Below are 18509 nucleotides of genomic sequence, written 5' to 3'. Positions count from 1 at the left end.
TTCAGAGACTAACAGGAACCTGGAGAACTCGTGCCCTGAAATTTTCATTCTTGGCAGTAATGAGACTTTTTTAATGCTAGTTTATTGGTATTTGACTTCCAGTGTCTCCAGCTTTGTGCGGAAGACTACTGAGAAGATTGGCACCCTTCACACGAGCCCTGATCTGAAAGTGAGACAAGAACCTCGGGGTGATGAGATGTCCTGTGACGAGGACATGAGTCCAGTCACTTGCCCAAAGGAGGAAGACACTGAGTAAGTTGTTGCCGAGAAGTCTGTAAATTCTAGAGGACATAGTTGTCAGTTTGGAGAGAACCACAAAGTACATTTTTTTTTTAAAGGCGGCGGCGCACAGTAACTCTCCTCATTGTAGATTGTGTAGCTTATAAAAATTGTAAATACTGCAAAGTAAATATTGGAAAATTACATCAACCAAGAGCAAGTCTGTTGAGACAGATTTTTTTTGTGTGTGTGGCCGTGCCGTGCAGCATGCAGGATCTTAAGTTCCTTGACCAGATATCAAACCCATGTCCTCTGCAGTGGAAGCACAGAGTCCTAACCACTGGACCACTAGGAAGGAATTCCCGAGACAGAATTTTAATTGAGCGCCTCTTCTATCTTTCCGCTGAACAACTTCCCTCACCTCCAAGTCTCTTCAAACGTCTAGGGTGTTAAAGGAGTATTAGGATAGGATGACCAAGGATCTAGGCCTTGTTCCGATTCTGCTTCTGACTAGCACAGTGATGTTGGTGAGTGATGCCCTCTGGCCTGTAAGACGAGAGCTTTGGCGTCGATGTCGTCGTGTAACTTCCAGTGATATGCTGGTGGCATGGTCCTTGTGTTGTGGAGTTGCAGCAGAGCTCTTGGACTGGCACAGTGTATCTTATCTTTTCTCTGGCTTTTCTCATAGTTCAGGGGATCTGGGCCTTGGAAGTACACAAGCCCAGCATCACCAGGAACTGGGAGAGACCCAGGGGGCCAGTGTCTGTTTTTTATAAAATAAGATATAAGGGTGATACCCTTAGGGTAACTTAGTTATGAAACCATATATATAAATACCGGGAAAAAGTACAGATAGTGCTGTGGCATCTGTATTTAAGGCAGCCCTCAGCCTGACCTGAGCCCACCTTTCCAGCCTCATTTCTAGCCACGTCCTTCTAAGCACTTGAGATTCTGGTCCTATCAGAGAACTGGGTGTGTGCACCTCACTGCTTTTCTTCATGCCGTTTCTCCCCGCTGCAGTATTTTCTCCCCTTGTTTCCTAAGGCAAATACTACCTCCCCGGGGAAGCTTCTCTTGATTGCCTGTGCGCTGTGCTAAGTCGCTCAGTTGTGTCTTGACTCTTTGTGACCCCATGGGCTGTAGCCTGCCACGATCCTCTGTCCATGGGATTCTTCAGGCAAGAATACTGGAGTGGGTTGCATGCCTTTCTCCAGGGGATCTTCCTGACCCAGGGATTGAACCCGTGTCTCTTATGTCTTCTGTAGTGGCAGGAGAGTTCTTTACCACTAGCCCCACCTGTGAAACCCTCTTGATTGCCTAGTCAGAGTAATTGTTCCTTTTTCTGTGCCCAGAGCACAGTGCTTATTCTGCTCTTTAGCATTTATTTTGTTCTCTTTTATAATAGAGTTTTTTTCATGCCTTTCTTTCTGACTTGAGCTTACTCATCTTGAAGCCATGGACCATTTTTTTTTTATGCTTGTCTGTTTGCTTCGTGTAACATTAAGTACAATAGATACCATTTAGTGAGCACTTAGTAGTATTTACCCAAGGAAGCTCTAATCCCCTCTAACTTTTTTCATACTTTTCTAGAGGAAAAGAAGAAATAACTAGTCACCCTCCAGAAGAGGACAAGTTCCAAGAGCTCAAAATGGCAACAGCAGAAGCAATGTGAGTATTTGTGAATGAAGTTTTATAGTAAGTGAGAATGACTTTTTGAAATCATAAGTAATGGTCCTGAGATAGTATGGGGCAGAGGTACCTTCACTGGGAATTGAAATTCAAGAATTAGTACTAAGTTAATATTTTCTGTGTTATCTTTATACCAAGATCATTTTTATTTAAAGAGTTGAAAAAAAAATATTGACAAGTGACATTTATTCAGATAAGTAATGTTGTCTCTGTTAGGCTTATTTAACATGAAACAATTTGTTTTTGGAAAACCACATAAAACATAAGTTTCATAATTGTCTGTCTTGTATAGGACCAAGCTACAGGACCCACTGGTTTTGTTTGAACCGAAGTCCCTGAGAATGGTTTTACGGGAGTGGCTTTCACAGTTAGAAAAGACATTTGCTATGAAGGACTTTTCAGGCATTTCAGATACTGGCAGCTCATCCGTGGAATCAAACCAGGATATGCTGTTGCTTGATGAGTCAAAAAAGGGAATGTTAGATGAAGAATATGAAAAAGAAGAAAGGGACTCTTTAGGCAATGAAGAAACTATTGATCAAACAGCATGTGAATCTGTAAATAGTCTGAGGGAGCCCTTGGACGATGACCTTTTTCAAGTATGTTCTCCTTGGAGTATTGCAGACAGTCTTCAGAAGGATCTGGCTGAATTGACAACATTGTGTTTGGAACTGAGTGTATTGAATTCTGAGATCAAAAGTGCGAGTGGACATGGCGACCACACTTTGCAACAGTGCTCTCTTGAAATGCTGACTTGTCAGTTCCTAAAGAAGTACTTTTTTCTTCTGGACTTGAAAAGAGCAAAGGAGAGCATCAAGCTGAGTTACCCTGAAAGTCCTCGTGTTTGGGATACTTTTATTGAAGGATTGAAAGGTAATAATCAGATTGCCTTACTAAAGATAAAATTTGTGTAGAGGTCAATAGCATGTTGACATTTTTAAGTTTAAAGAAAAATATTTAAGTAGAAAATCATGTCTGTTCTGGTCAACCATTCGTTTAGTTTTCTACTCAATTTAATTTTGTTTTCTGTTGAGAGTGTTCCCTTTTGTAAGAAATTGATCTACAACTCAATTTAGTTTTTAATAGTTTTTGCAGCTATTATAAGAAATTGGTTTTATTTTTCTCACAGTCATTGAGAAAATGATATAGCAGTGTTGGAGAAGTTGGATTTAAGCACAATTTCATAAATGCTGATGTGTGAAAACCAGAAAATCCCTAATGTAATTTACTGATAGAGAGATCGTATGTCCTGTTTATTAACTACTTACATGTGCTAGATATTAACGCTAAACCCTTTTCTGGCATTGTTTCATTTCCTCCTTCCAACACTTGGAGTGGATCTTTAGTAGGTGAGGAAAGTAAGGCAGAGAGAGATCATAATAGCTGAGTAGGCTCAAGTGCTGTGATACTTCATAGTAATGCAGATAGAATAGTTTATTTCTTGCTAATATATCCACCTAGGACAGACGTTCCAAAAGATGGATTAGGGATACCAGTTCTAGAAAAAAAATTATGGAATTTGGCATTAATGGTACTTATGTTCTATGTATATATACTATATATATACTATGTGTATATATATATAGTAGCTTATATATGTAATATGGATAACACACATAAAAAGAAGGCTTTTTCAATAGTAATAGTCACTTACATATTGGTTATTTATTCCTTTGTCTTATTGAATATGCTTTGTCTCCCAGTTTGATTTTCAGGTTCTTAAAAGCAGAGATTGTCTCTTTTGTCTTTTTTTGTCTCTCCTGTGATGCTTTACAAATGTTGTTGGGACTTTCACACAGTACGTAGATGACTAGTGATTGTTGATTAATGTGTTCATGAATTAAAGTTTTTTCAGCTATGAGATGAAGGGAAAAGGGTGTGCTTTGTCTTTTAGAAATGGTGAGTTCCAGTCCTACACATATAAAGATGGAAGAAGGAGACCTTCCAACAAGATTAAAGTTATTGGAGGACTTGGTTCCTTTTGACAGTCCTTTGTTGATTGCATATGCTACCCGGTGAGTGGTCCTATATATTGTTCATATGCATTAAAGCCCAGGCGTTTTCTTGGTCTTAGTCTCTAAAGTTTTCCTCTATCACATGTTGAGCAGCTTCTTGTTAGTATATTTATTTTCATTTGTAATAAATATGTAGATAATGTAACCAAGTTATATTATCTTACTGAAGTTGGAGACTAACGTGTTTTGTTTTTAAATGCAGATTGTATGAGAAATTTGGAGAATCAGCCCTTCGATCCTTAATCAGGTTTTACCCATCCATTTTGCCTTCAGATGTCATGCAACTTTGTCATCATAATCCTGTTCAGTTTTTGGCCTATTTAGACAGTCTGGTGAAATCAAGGCCCGAAGATCAACGGTGAGAAGGAAAGAATATTTGCAGACTCTCTCTCTCTTTTTTTAAAGACTTTCCTTTCCCTTGTGGCTCAGCTGGTAAAGAATCCACCTGCAATGTGGGAGACCTGAGTTTGATCCCTGGTTTGGGAAGATCCCCTGGAGAAGGGAATGGCTACCCACTCCAGAATTCTGGCCTGGAGAATTCCATGGACTGTATAGTCCATGGGTTCGCAAAGAGTCGGACAGGACTGAGTGACTTTCACTTTCACTTTCTCTTGATAGAGTATTGTTTCTCTCATATAATCAGTTGAAACATTTTTACTATTAATTGATACGGAATTGAGGTACCTGCTGTAGAAGAGGAGGATTTTGGCAGTCATGTACCACTCTTTCACGATTCACAGTACACGTCACAAATGTGCACCTAACCACACTTCTCTTTCCTGCCTCTCCCTCAGAGATTCTCAGATCAACAGTGTGAAATTAAACTCCCGCTTCAGGGCCTAGGCTAAGACTGATAAACTTCCTTGTTTTCCCTGCCAGTGAGTGGATTTTCTGCTACCTTTTTGTGATGATATCCCAGCTTTCTATGGGTGACTGTCAGTTCCAGCTCTCTCAGCCTCTTTGGGCTGAGGCCTCTTTTCCTATCTTTCCATGGCAGTAAACACACATGTCTCTAGGTTATTGAGAACGGCAACTTTCCCCTCTCCTTTTCTGATTGGCTCACATTTGATATACTGGTATTTCTTTCTTTCTTTTTTTTTTGGCTCTTTGGTGTTATCTTGAGGCTCAACTGTTCATTTAAAAGGCTATTAGATGTTCACCAGCATTTCTATACATCTTGTAGAGAAGGTTTTTCAAGTTGTTTTGTCCACTATGTTGATCCCTTAATAACGTTTTCTTCATATCTGCACATTTTATTTTTCCTTTCTCAACACGAATATTGGTGATTTTTCTCTCCAACTTTCATTTCTCTTAGGCCATCCTTCCTTGAGTCCCTTCTACAACCAGAGTCTTTAAGGTTGGATTGGCTGCTATTGGCTGTGTCCCATGATGCTCCCCCAAGCACCAGCACTATGGATAATGAAGGAAACCCCAGGTATAAAGGAGTCATTTCTAAGCTTGGCTGCTCCTTTGGAATGGAACTAGTTTATTCACATAGAGCATTCTGGGCTTATTTTAGGAACAGCTGTGGAAGAGAGTTACCCAAATCATGTTAGTAATCAAATTGAGTGTACTGCCTAGTAGTTCTGAACATTTGTTTGAATCACAGACCTTCTGAGAATCTGATGATTCCTGTCAGAAAAATACACATTCATGGAGAATATTGCACATGATTTCAGAGAATTAAACTTGGCCTCTGAAACTCTTTTATGGACCAACATTCAGAACTCTTGGTGATTAAACCTGTGTTAGAGGGAAAAGTGTGTGCGTATTTGTTTGCATGTTTTCTTCCTAGAAATTTGCCAAGGGATTTCTAGACAATACATAATCTAGGAATTTTTTTTCTTTTTTAAATTGTGAAAGTATGATAACACCTTTATAGGAGACTTGGAAAATACAGAACAAAGTTACATATAGTTCCACTATATGTTACAATTATTTTTTAGTTGGAATGTCAATATCAAACTTGGAATAATTAATAGAATGACTAGAAAAGTAGAAGGATTTAGTAGACCTGAAAAGCACTATGAACCAATTCAACATAGTTAAGATTTATACAATTTTCACACAACAGCAGGGGACAAATTCTATTCAAGTTCCCAAAGATTATAAACCAGGAGACACTGGAACATATTCAGGGACATAAAACAAGGTGCAAAAATTTCGTGGTCTAAAGGTATTGAAATCATAGAGTCTGTTCTCTTATCACTGTGAAATTATGTTAGAAAGCAATATCAAAAGATATTTGAAAATAACTCATGTATTTTCAAGTGCAATATGACATTTATCAAGAGAGATTTTTGACTCAGCCATTGAAGGCCTTAATAAAGTTAAAAGACAGAAAAGACATAGATGGTGGTTGCAGAGGAGAAGCATTTAATGAGAAATTAATATAAAAATGAGAAGTTAATATCAAGGATACTTCAAAAGCCCCATGTATTTGGAAATTAAATGTCCACTTTGGAATGATGAGTGTATCTGAGAATCTGTATGTAACAAGGAAAATTAGAAAACATTTGTAACAGAACAAAAATGAAAAGAGAATTTATCAGAATTTGTTGCATGCAGCTAAAGCTGTTCAGTGCAACTAAATACAATATAGAGTCTTGAATAAGGTATTTAAAAAAAACCAAAATTCATAAAAAATACACATTGATGCTTGTAATATATCAGATATATTCCTTATGTTTTCTTCCTAAAGAAACTTTTAAAAGTTCCCAAAATGCCTATCTTACATGCCTAGAAAAAAGGTCTGAAAAGATATAAAATGGTTCTCTGTGAGTGATAGAATTTTGAATTTTCTTTTGATTTCTAAAATGTATAATTTTAAAAAATAAACAGGTATTTGTCATAGGAAAAATAGCAATTTTAATGTTTTGAAAGCCAAGTTGAAATGTTTGAAAAATATAATGATGGAAGAAATAGAATTAAACTCTATCCTTGCCTATTAGCTGATGAATAAGCGTTTTTACAGAGTTTATTTCCTATCTAATTTACTGATATTTTTTCAATTCTCAGGCCTCATTCCCACTTGTTTTCCTGGGGTTACAGTCAGCTCATCCTTCTTCTGATTAAACTTCCTGCAGATTTTACAACAAAAGAGAAGATGACCGACATCTGTAGATCTCATGGGTAAGTGAGAGTTTTCCTAGAAGCTGAAGTTATAAGGTTAGAGTCATTTTAGTTAATAACTTGGTAGTTAAGGGATTGAAGGTATATGCTTTGTCATTTTTTTTATTTTTGGCTGAAGTGCCTTTTTGTTTTAAGTGATAGTAAGCATCTTTTTTTGTTTTAAATTCTGAGCATATTTTGTTTTGTGTGTCCATGAGACTGGTCCTTGCTTCTCCCTCTCTCCCCCTTTTGCTTAGTCGGTCACTCCAGTTCTCAGGTGTATTTAATTAAGTACCAGGCTGTGTGACACAAGTTGTAATTGATACAGTTTCTGGGAAGGGAGAGATCAGAATGGGCTCAGTAGAACTTCTGGTGAAGGACTCAGGGAGGCGGTGAGACTTGGAGGTAAGTCCTAAGAATGGGGAGGGTTTGTATTTAAAAATGAGCCAGGTAGAGGGCAGGTCAGCTGAGACAAACAGCAAGATCAAGGCCATGAAAACTGACATGGCTTTTTATTCATATCACTTATTAGTCAGTTATTTATAGCCCAAAGGTGTTATCTCGTGTTATCTTTGGCTTCCCCTGGATTACAGTCTTTTGGAGATAGGAGCATGCGTGTTCCTTTTCCCTCGGTGCATAATTCATAAAGTAGTAGACACTTGATGCATATTTGTTCATTGGTAATGAGGGGTGAGACTGGCTAGGTGGTGGGTCATGAGATCATATAGGACCTTGAAAGGTGGTTAAAAGAATTTATGATCCGCAGAGACCCTTTTAAACTTTTTGGTACAAAAATGGCATGACAAATGAAGGTTTCTAGTTTCATACACGAGGAAGATTGGAGACAAGAAATCAAGGCCAACTAGGAACCTGGTGCAGTAATTCAGATGTGACTGAGTTGATTCCAGGGCAACAGAAAGAGCAAAGCCAGTGGGACATTTCAAAGGAACACACAGTGAGCTCTCGGTACTGGGTATAGGAAATGAGGGAAGGGGAAGGTCAAGGAGAACTGCCAAAGTGTGCATGTTTGGGGAAGAAATATGCTCGTTTTGTATTGAACCTTAAAGTTTATAAAGTATATGAGCTTAAACGTCTCAGAGCTGGGGCTTGGCCTTGAGTGCATGCTTAGTTGCTCAGTTGTGTCTGTCTGTGATCCCATGGACCGTAGCCCGCCAGGCTCCTCTGTCTGGGATTTCCCAGGCAATATTACTGGAATGGGTTGCCGTTTTCTCCCCTGGGGGTTCTTCCCAACCCAGGGATTAAACCCAAGTCTCCTGCATTGCAGGCAGATTCTTTACTGTCTGAGCCACCAGGGAATTAGTATTTATCACTAACTTTAATTTTCTTTTTTTCATAAGTGCTCTAGTTTCTGAGGGAATGAAAGTATTCTAAAAATATTTTATCACGCTGTCCAATATGGTAGTCACTAGTCACATGTGGCCATTAAATCCTTGAAATATGTATTGGTAACTGAAGAACTGGCTTTTAAATTTTAGTTAATTTAAATGTAAATAGGGAGTTCCCTGGCAGTCCAGTGGATGAGACTGTGTTTCCAAGGTGCAGGGAGCATGGGTACCATCACTAGTTGGGAAGCTGAGATCCCACATGCCTCATGGCACAGCCAAAAATAAATAAATGTAAATAGCCCCACGTGGCTAATATTACTGTGTTGGACAGCAGAATGCCATGTAAATTCACTGCCTTTTATTCTTCTCACCAACTTTGGTCTCTTTAAAGTTTCTGGCCTGGATATCTTATTCTCTGTTTGGAGCTGGAGAGAAGAAGAGAGGCCTTCACCAACATTGTGTATCTGAATGATATGAGCCTGATGGAAGGGGACAATGGTATGTAAATTCCAGTTGGTTACTCTTGGTTATAGTATTTTAGAAGTCACTACAGACTTTCTAATAAAGAAATGTGGTAATCATTTGAATGATCATATTCTTCATTCTAGCTACTTGTCAAATTTGTGGAGTTTTTTTGATCCTTACTACTTCGTATATCGTGAAATCGTAACTAGAAATAAACTGCAGGCAACTTTTCTGTTTCATGAGTGCCTAATGTGTGAGGCGTTCTACCAGATGCTTTTCCATCTAGTTTAAATGAAATAACAAACCTGTGGGATAGTTACTATTACTTCTATTTCACAGAAGCTATAATTGAGGCCCAGAAAAAGGATAGTTTCCCCACAGTCATACACCTGGTTACTGCTGGAACTGGTATTCAGGCCAGGTCCAACCATCTCTAAAGCTCATGCTCAGGTTTTTTTCTCTTCATCATGTTGCCTTTTTACACAGCCCAGTTAGAGATCATTAAGGTGAACTTAGAGTAGCAGTCAGATTTTCCTAAGCCTTTAAAAGTATTTAGGTACTTTTTTTTTTTTTTAATTTTCATCAATTCAGTACAGATAAAATGGCAGGAGGCCAGGATTTTGACAAACTGAAGTCTGAGGGTTTATCCTCCACTCAGAGAGGTGGTCTCGGTCGGATTTGTAGTGTTGTTTTATTCATCTCAATGCAGAGATACCCATAGCGTGACGTCAGGATCCTTCATGTAGCAGTGTGACCACCTGCTTCTTTCAGTGCTGTTGGTATAGAAGGAAAGTTAGAACCGAGCAAAGAAACCAGGTGACTGGCAAGGGTTAGCTTCAGATATCACAACTATAGCAATAATAACTGAAGATACCACCTAAAATTCTTCCCACCCAGATACAAGTACTCTTAATGTTTTGTTAATATAATAATAATAATAATAATAGCTGGTCTTACCCTTGGTATATTAAATGAGGGTCTTTTCTTGACATTTCTCTCTCCTGACTCATTTTATCACGTTAAAGCTTGTTGATCTTACTGCCCAATATATATCTCATAGCTATTTACTTTCTTTTGTTCTGCCACCATCATTCTGGTCCCAGCTACTTGTCTAGATACTATAATAACTTTATAATTGGACATCAGATTTCTATTCTTACCCATCTTTAACTCATTTTCCTTCTGGGTCTTTTTTTTTCCAATTAAAACTTTTATTGAGGTAACATTGGTTTATAACATTATATAAGTTTTATGTGTACAACATTTTTCACTTTTTTATAATCTAACTGCTAAATATTGAGTTTCCATCTGTCATCAAGTTTGTTCCCGTTTACCCAGTTCACCCTGCCCCGGCTCCACCCCCTCTGCTAACTACTACTTCGTTCTTTGCGTCTACATGTTTGTTTTTGTTTGGTTTGTTCATTTATTTTATTTTATTTTATTTTTTTTGGTTTTGTCTATTCCACCTATGAGTGAAATCATGTGGTGTTTGTCTTTGTCTGACTTATTTCACTTAGCATAATACCCTCAAGGTCCATCTGTGATCCACAGGTGGCAGGATTTCTTCTTTTTTTTTTATGGCTGAGTAGTCCGTAATCTCTGTGTGTGTATCACATCTTCTTTATCCACCCATCTATTGAGGGGCACTTACGTTGATTCCACATCTTGGCTGTTATAAATAGTGCTGCAGTGAACATAGGGGTGCATATATTTTTTCCAATTACTGTTTTCATATTCTTTGGATAAATGTTAGAAGTGGGATTGCTGGTCAGATGGTGGGTCTAGTTTCAGTTTTTTGAGATACCTCCCTGTTTTCGACAGTGGCCGTATCAGTTTACATTCCCAACAGTATACAGAGTTCCTTTTTCTCTGCATCCTTGCCAATATTTGCTGTTTGTAGACTTTTTGATGATAGCTATTCCGACGTGTGAAGTGGTATCTCATATGGTTTTGACTTGCATTTCTTTAATAATCAGTGATGCGTAACATCTTTTCTTGTGCTTGTTGGCATCTGTATGTCATCTCTGGGAAAATGTCTATTTAGCGCATTTGGTCAGTTTTTCATCTAGTTGTGTGTTTTTGGTTATTAACCCCTTACCATTTTAAATATCTTCTCTCATTTGGTAGATCATCTTTTCATTTTATGGATGGTTTCTTTTGCTGTGCAGAAGCTTTTTATTTTTTTTTTAAATTTTTAAAATTTTTTCATGCAGAAGCTTTTTACTTTGATGTAGCTCTGTTTATTTTTGCTTGTTTCCCTTGCCTGAGGAGACCTATTTAGAAAGATATTGCTAAGACTGATGTCAAAGAGAGCCCTGTCTCTGTTTTCTTCTAGTTTAATGGTTTTGAGTCTATTTAAGTCTTCAATCCAGTTTGAATTGATTCTTGTGTATGGTGTGAGGTAGTGGTCTATTTTCATTTTCTTGCCTCATGCAAAAAAATGTCCCCAACAGTGTCCCCAGTGCCATTTATTTAAGACACTATCCTTTCTCTGTTGATGTGTCTTGTTCCTTTGTTTAGTATTAATTGTCCATACATGTATGGGTTTATTTCTGGGCTCTCAGTTTTATTCCATTGATCTGTGTATCTGTTTGTTTCTGCCACTACCATGCTGTTTTGATTGCTGTGGTTTTGTAATATAGTTTGAAATCAAGGCGTGTGATATCTCCAGCTTTGTTCTTTTCATTCAGGATTGTTTTGGATATTTGGGGTCTTTCATGGTTACATATAAATCTTAGAATTTTTTGTCTTATTTCTGTGAAAAAAAATGTTTCTGGGATCTCGATAAGGATTGCGTTGACTCTGCAGCGTGCTTTGGGAATACGCACACTTTGACAGCGTGGATTCTCTCAGTCCCTGAGCGGGCAGTGTCTTTCCGTTTATTTGTGCCGCCTTCAGTTTCTTTCAACTGTGTCTGATAGTTTTCAGTGTACAGGTTTTTCACCTCCTTGGTTAAACTTATTAATAAATAAATTATTCTTTTCGTTTTCATTGTAAATTGAATTGTTTTCTTAATTTCTCTTTCTGCTAGCTCATTGTTAACATATGGAAATGCAACAGATTTTTAAGATAATTTTTATTTCGTTACTTGTAGCTGTGCTAGGCTTTCACTGCCGCATGGCTTTCTCTTGTTGTGGAGCACAGCCCTAGGCGCCCGGGCTTCAGTGGTTGGCAGCATGTGGGCTCAGCAGTTGCATCTGCCGGACTCTGGAGCACAGACTCAGTAGCTGTGTTGCATAGACTTCACTGCTCTGTGGCATGTGGGATCTTCCTGACCCAGGAATCGAACCCACAACTCCTTCATTGACAGATGGATTCTTTACCACTGAGCCACCAGGGAAACCCCTGCAACAGATTATTGAATGTTGATTTGTACCCTGCAGCTTTATTCGTTTGTTATTTCTAATAGTTCTTGTCTTCAGGGTTTTCTGTGTGTAAAATCACATCATCCACAAACAGTGAATTTTGCTTCTTCCTTTGCAACTTGGATGCCTTTCGTTTCTTTTTCTTGCCTGATTGCTCTACTGGAAGTCGGACTTCCAGTACTGTGTTGAATAAGAGTGGTGAGAGTGGCCATCCTTGTCTTGGTCCTGATTTTAGAGGACTAGCTTTCAGTTTTTCATCATTGAAAATTTTATTAGTTGTGGATTTGTTGTATATGGCCTTTTTAGGTTGCGTTATGTTCCTTCTATACCCACTTTATTGAAATCTTTTTTATCATAAATGGGCATTGAACCTTGTCATATACTTTTTCTGCATCTATTGAAATGATCTCATGGTTTTCATCCTTGATTTTGTTAATGTGGTGTATCATGTGAATTGATTTGTGGACACAACCCTCCTTGCATCCCATGGTGTGTGGGATCTTAGTTCCCTGACTAGGGTTCAGGCCTGTGCCCCTTCAATTGGAAATGCAGAGTCTTAATCACTGGATCACCAAAGAAGTCCTCCTTTCTTAGAGTTTTAAACTCTTTTGTAAAGCATTCCTATGTTCATTCACTTTTTCCCCCTCTGTTCACTTTTATTCCTGAGTTCATTGAACTGCCTTTCTGTTCTGCCTTTTTTTTTGTAGCTCTTTGACTTTCCTCATGAAGGCTGTTTTGAATTCTCCTATCAGTTAGCTCACAATATTCTGTAACTTTAAGTTAGGTTACTGGAGAAGTGTCATTGTCCTTTTGTGATAAAGTGTTACTATGGTTCTTCTTGATGTTTGATGAAATTGTTCCTCTGTGGGCACATTTAAGTAGCAAATAACCCTCTCTGCTTGACTCTGATAACACAGTAGGTTACAAGGTAGAGGCCTTTCCTTTGTTTTCCAGCAGATGGCGCCGCAGCACACGTTTTGGGTTTCTCTTCCCTCAGCTGCTTCTGTTTATGTTTGAAAGTCAGCCCTTGGTGCCCTCCACCGTCTCTCTCTGCCACGCGGCCTTCGTCATCACTTCTTGTCCCTGCAGGGCCACGGATGCCTTACCTCTGCCGGTGATGCTGGCGTAGCCGCCTGGTGCGCCTCCTGTCCAGGATCCTTTGAGTGGCAGGTTCCACTGCTGTTGTGGGGAAGTGGGGAGTAGGGAGGAGTAGCCGTGTCCAGTGCTCTAAGATTCATGGCTCTGCGACTCTGGCGGGGCTGGGGGTGGTGGGGGGACTGGAGTCTTGTGCACTGCCTCCCCTGCTGCTATCAGCCTCTCTCGGCCGGAGGTCTGGGCACTGCGGGCACCATCTCCATTGTTCCTGTGGTTCTGCCGCCTCTGTGTGTTCCCGTTCGCCACCTTCAGCTGTGCATTTGTGTGGGAAATTCTCCAGTGTCTCGGTGTATTGGACACAGGCACCTCTGTGGGCTTGTGAATGTTTTACTGGTTGTAGGATGAATGGCAGAGACAAAGGTAGCCTTTCACTCCACCATGTTACTGACGCTCAGAATGGTTCTTTTAAACAAAAATTGGGTTATGTGGCTCTCCTCCTTGAAACTCCTTACACTTGACTCAAAGTCTAGATTCTTAAGCTATTCCCTTATGGCCTGGCCCTGTCATCTCATTCTCAATCTTCACCGACACCTCTGAGTTCCTTGAGTTCACCTAGTTTCTTCCTGTGTCATCTTCCATGTTTCTCTGATCAGAAACGTAAGCTCTTTTACCCCTCCTTCCTGACACCTTCCGTGCGTGTATGTCACATGCATACGGGTCACATGCACACGCGTGGTAAACTTGTCTCATCTTTTAGCTCTTTGCTTAAATGTCACTCTCATAGAGCCCTCCTCTGATCCTCAAAAAAAAAAAAAACCTCTCCAGAACTTGCCAGTCTCTCTGATGGCTCTTTGATCTTCGCGTTTATAGCAGGCACTTCCTACAATTTATGAGCATAGGTTTGTTTACGAGTTTACTAAGTTCTTTCTCCGTTATTAGCCCATGAGCGCCGCAGCAGTGCAGGACTCATCATGTCTGTTTCACATCCATGTTCAATGCCTAGCATGGAGTGTGCCCTGGGTTATTACTGCGTGAGCAGATGAAAGAATGTAGAGGCTAATTTCATGGCTTCTCCTTCTCATGAGCTATTTATTCAACACATATTCAGAAAACAGCTTTGTGTCGGGGTGGTGAGATTATGTTCTTTAATATTTTTATGTTTTGGTATGAAACGTTTTTCCGAACGGTTTCTCCTGTGTGTAGGCAGGGTGCTCAGAGCCCACGTTGTTTCTGTGTGTTTGAGTAGGTTGGATCCCAGAAACTGTGGAAGAATGGAAGCTTCTCCTACATCTGGTGCAGAACACAAGCACGAAGCCAGCCCCGCAGCAGTCACCAGATGGAAACTTCAGCGACGGGCCTTCCCCTATCACTGTGGAGACTGTGGCCCTCCTGTTAGCTAAGGCCGTGGGCCCAGACCGGGCCTGGTCACTGCTTCAGGAATGTGGTTTGACCCTGGAGCTCTCAGAGAGGTTTACCAGAACCTGCGATATCCTGAGAATTGCCGAGAAAAGGCAGAGGTAATGTCTGTCTGTCCTGCCCTTGTCCTGCCCTGTCCACAAGCGCTTGGAGAGTGTAGAATCCCACAGATTTTCAGAGGGGACGGGACTGTATAGATCACATAGTCCCAACCCCTCACTCACAGATGGGGGGCCAGAGACTCCTCTGTTGATTTAGGTGATTAAGGGAAGAGGCTAAAGTAATACTTTGTTCATAGTCATGACCAAGATACTTGTAGGTTGATGTGAATACCCAAATATGATGTGTACTCAATTCTTTAAGAATATTATTTGTACCATATTCCTAATACCAGCAATGCAGGAGACCAGGGTTTGATCCCTGGGTCAGGAAGATCCCCTGGAGAAGGGAATGGCAATCCACTCTGGTATTCTTGCCTGGAGAATCCCATGGGCGGAGGAGCCTGGCAGGCTATAGTCCATGGGGCTGCAAAGAGTCGGACACTACTGAGCGACTCACACATACACACACACAGCCCTGATCAGCTCAGTCAGTTAAAAAAAATTTTTTTTTAATTTTAAAAAATTGTGGTAAAATACAGATAACATGAAATTTACTGTCAGCCATTTTTGAGTAGTTGGTTCAGTAATGTTAAGTATGTTCGTGTCATTGTGAAGTTAATTTCCAGAACCTTTTCATCTTACAAAACTGAAGCTCTGTCCCCACGATTCCCCTCTCCTCCCTCTGCCCCCGCCCTGGCAAGCACTGTTCTTCTTTCTGTCTGGGACCACAGTGTGTGTCTTTTTGTGGCTGGCTTATTTCTCTTAGTATAATGTCCTTAACCATCTTGTAGCATTTGTCAGAGTTTCCCTTTTTTCTGATACTGAATAATATTTCATTGTATGTGTATAACTACGTTTTGTTTATCTGCTCATCTCTTGATAGACACTTGGGTTGCTTCCACCTCTTGCTATTGTGAGTAATGCTGCTGTGAACGTGAGGATACAAATCTCTCTTTGAGACCCTGCTTTCAGTTCTTTTGGGTGTTTACCCAGGTGTGAAATTGCTGGATCAGATGGTACTTCTGTTTTTAAATTTTTAAGACACTCCTGCACTAATTTCCATGGATCCTGCACCATTCTGCATTTCCACCAGTGGTGCTCAAGCCTTCCTGTTACTCCGCATCCCTACCAACACTAGTTATTATTTTTTGATAGTTAGCCATCCTGATGGGCATGAGGTGATATCTCATTATGGTTTTTATTTGCATCTTCCTAGTGATTAGTGGTGTTGAACACCTTTTCATATGCTTGTCGGCCATTTGAATGTCATCTTTGGAAAAATACCTGTTCAAGTTTTTTGCCCACTTTTAAATTGCGTTGTTTTCTGTCATATGAATTCTTTACATATTCTGGATATTGACCTCTGAGATATATGATTTGCAAATATTTTCCCTTACTATATAGCACAAGGTGCCGTATTCACAGGATACCTTTTTACTCTGTTAGTTTTGTCTTTTGATTCACAGAGTCAGTCAGCTTTTTGAATTCTTTACTTCTGTGAAGAATGAACAATGACAACTAAATTTGCTTGTTTCTTTTCTTTGGGATTTCAGAGCCTTGATACAAAGCATGCTCGAAAAATGTGATCGGTTTCTCTGGTCTCAGCAGGCCTAGCTGAAGAAGACGCAGCAGGGTGTCACGACATGTTGAGAATGACTGAATTGTGCTCCTGAGCCTCCTGAACGCATTTGTTCTTGAAGGAAGGGCCCCACCGGAGGTCCCAGCACCTTTTTGGGAGCACCTTCATACCTCTGCATTTGTGGCTCTGTCTGTGACCTCAGTGTTTTTCAACCAAAGTTGAATTTTGAAAGGAATCAGTCCTTGTTTGCTAAAATGAAATGCTCTGGAAGGAAGCAGAATGTGAATATTCCCAGCTGTGCAGCCCTTATGCTGGACAATAGTATTGTTGGTTCCTTGTTGGTGGACTGGAGGAATTCTTTTCCTATTGTGACTGCCATGCAGGGAGCAAAAGTTTCTCAACCTGTTCACATGAAGACATAGCAGTGTAGTTGATAGAAATTGAATTGCTTTCTTATCTTCTCTGGGATACTTGAGAAATTACGAAAGTAAGACCTGGTAGAATGGAATTAACACTTAAAATAAGTGAACCACTGAAGTTTCAAATTAAATGTATAAATGAAATGGCCCTGTATTTAAATTGAGCTAATTTAGAATATGTTTTTTTCTAGTGCTTGACATTCTCTAATCCGAACCTATATAAAACTAATTCATTACTAGAGATGTTTTACTCCAGTCTTTCCTGAATAAAGTAGCCCAAAGGAATCATGCACTTTTAAAGTTTGTTTTTTAAAAGCCATAATAAAGGCAGGCTGAGTATTGATAAAGACTGCGGGGAGTACTTGTATTATTTAAGCCAAGTACTAGATTACCATTTTCAGGCTTCTGTATACTTACACAGCATGTTTTATTAATAATAAATGTAAAATCTGATTTAAAATGTTACTTGACTAGAATGTAGGCATGAGGCTCATTGTGTGTAATTTGCAGGAAGGTGTGGTATAAACTCAGCGTGGAATAAGCAAAATGTTGGATACACTGAATGATTCACTTCTTTTTTTTTTCATTTCTAACACAGCTAGAGAACTAGAGACACAAGTTTCTGTCTCTAACAGTTCAGACAGTTCGTTCCTTCCTGTTAGGAAATCCTAACAGTTTTGGTCACCAGTGTGTGGCAGGGTGTGTGTGTCGTGTGTTTCCCCACACCAAGCAGTTCTCCAATACCAGCTGAGTGTTCTTTCCACTCATTTGAAAGTTCAGTCCGGAGATGGCATTGAATTCTACAGGTTAAGGCTCATTCCCACAAAACTGCCAGCCCTTAAGACGCCAGTCACAAGTCCAGGTTGTTAACTGTACAGGCGTCCCTCTTTTTATTGCAGTTTGTCTTGTTGTGCTTCACAGATACTGTTCTGTAATTTTTTTAAACAAATTGGAGATTTGTGTCAACCCTGCATTGAGTAAGTCTATCAGTACAGTTTTCCAACAGCATTTCCTCACTTTGTGTCTCTGTCACATTTTTGTGATTCTTGCAAAATACAGAGTTTTTCACTCTTATTTGTCATGGTGATCTGTGTCAGTGATCTTTATTGTTACTGCTGTAAATGTTCTGTGGCATCACTGCACCCACGGAAGGCAGTGAACTTGGTCGAGAAATGTGTGTTCTGACTGTTGCAACTGATTATTCCCCATCTCTTTCCCTTTCTTCAGGCCTCCCCATTCCCTGACACACAGTGATAGGCCAATTAATAACCTTATAATTACATATAATTGTAATTATATTTTTAATTATATTATTTTTATTATTATATATTTATTATATATTTAATTATATTTTAATTATAATTATATAAATTATATAATTATATAAACATATATAATTACATTATTATTATATATTTAATTATATTTTAATTATAATTATATAATTATAATTCCTTTCCAGTGAAAGGAACGACTAGTTATACATCTCTCATTTAAATCAGAAGGTAGAAATGATTAAGCTAAGTGAGGAAGGCATGTTGAAAGCTGGAGTAGGCTGAAAGCTAGGCCTGTTGCATCAAACAGCCACATTGTGAATGTAAAGGAAAAGTATGTGATGGAAATTAAAAATGCTACTCTGATGAATACATAAAAAAGTGAAACAGCCTTGTTGCTGATATGGAGAAAGTT

General features: G+C 39.3%; 1 protein-coding gene across 4 annotated transcripts in view; it reads left to right on the top strand.

Moving 5' to 3' along the window:
• Positions 1-17383, top strand: part of HPS5 (HPS5 biogenesis of lysosomal organelles complex 2 subunit 2) — a 41524-nt gene extending 24141 nt beyond the window's left edge. For all 4 annotated transcript variants that reach the window (XM_043874712.1, XM_043874702.1, XM_043874695.1 and 1 more), the window contains 10 exons: positions 103-252; positions 1810-1887; positions 2201-2781; positions 3803-3923; positions 4126-4281; positions 5239-5358; positions 6942-7055; positions 8772-8878; positions 14552-14822; positions 16376-17383. In XM_043874712.1, coding sequence (XP_043730647.1) covers positions 103-252; positions 1810-1887; positions 2201-2781; positions 3803-3923; positions 4126-4281; positions 5239-5358; positions 6942-7055; positions 8772-8878; positions 14552-14822; positions 16376-16436 — 1759 coding nt within the window. In that variant the 3' untranslated portion in view covers positions 16437-17383. The remainder of the gene's footprint in view (positions 1-102; positions 253-1809; positions 1888-2200; positions 2782-3802; positions 3924-4125; positions 4282-5238; positions 5359-6941; positions 7056-8771; positions 8879-14551; positions 14823-16375) is intronic.
• Positions 17384-18509: the final 1126 nt, after the last annotated feature.

Source organism: Cervus elaphus, chromosome 2, assembly GCF_910594005.1.
Source record: "Cervus elaphus chromosome 2, mCerEla1.1, whole genome shotgun sequence".
NCBI lineage: Eukaryota > Metazoa > Chordata > Mammalia > Artiodactyla > Cervidae > Cervus > Cervus elaphus.
The sequence above is the reverse complement of the archived record's forward strand: the minus strand, read 5'-3'. Positions and strand labels throughout refer to the sequence as shown.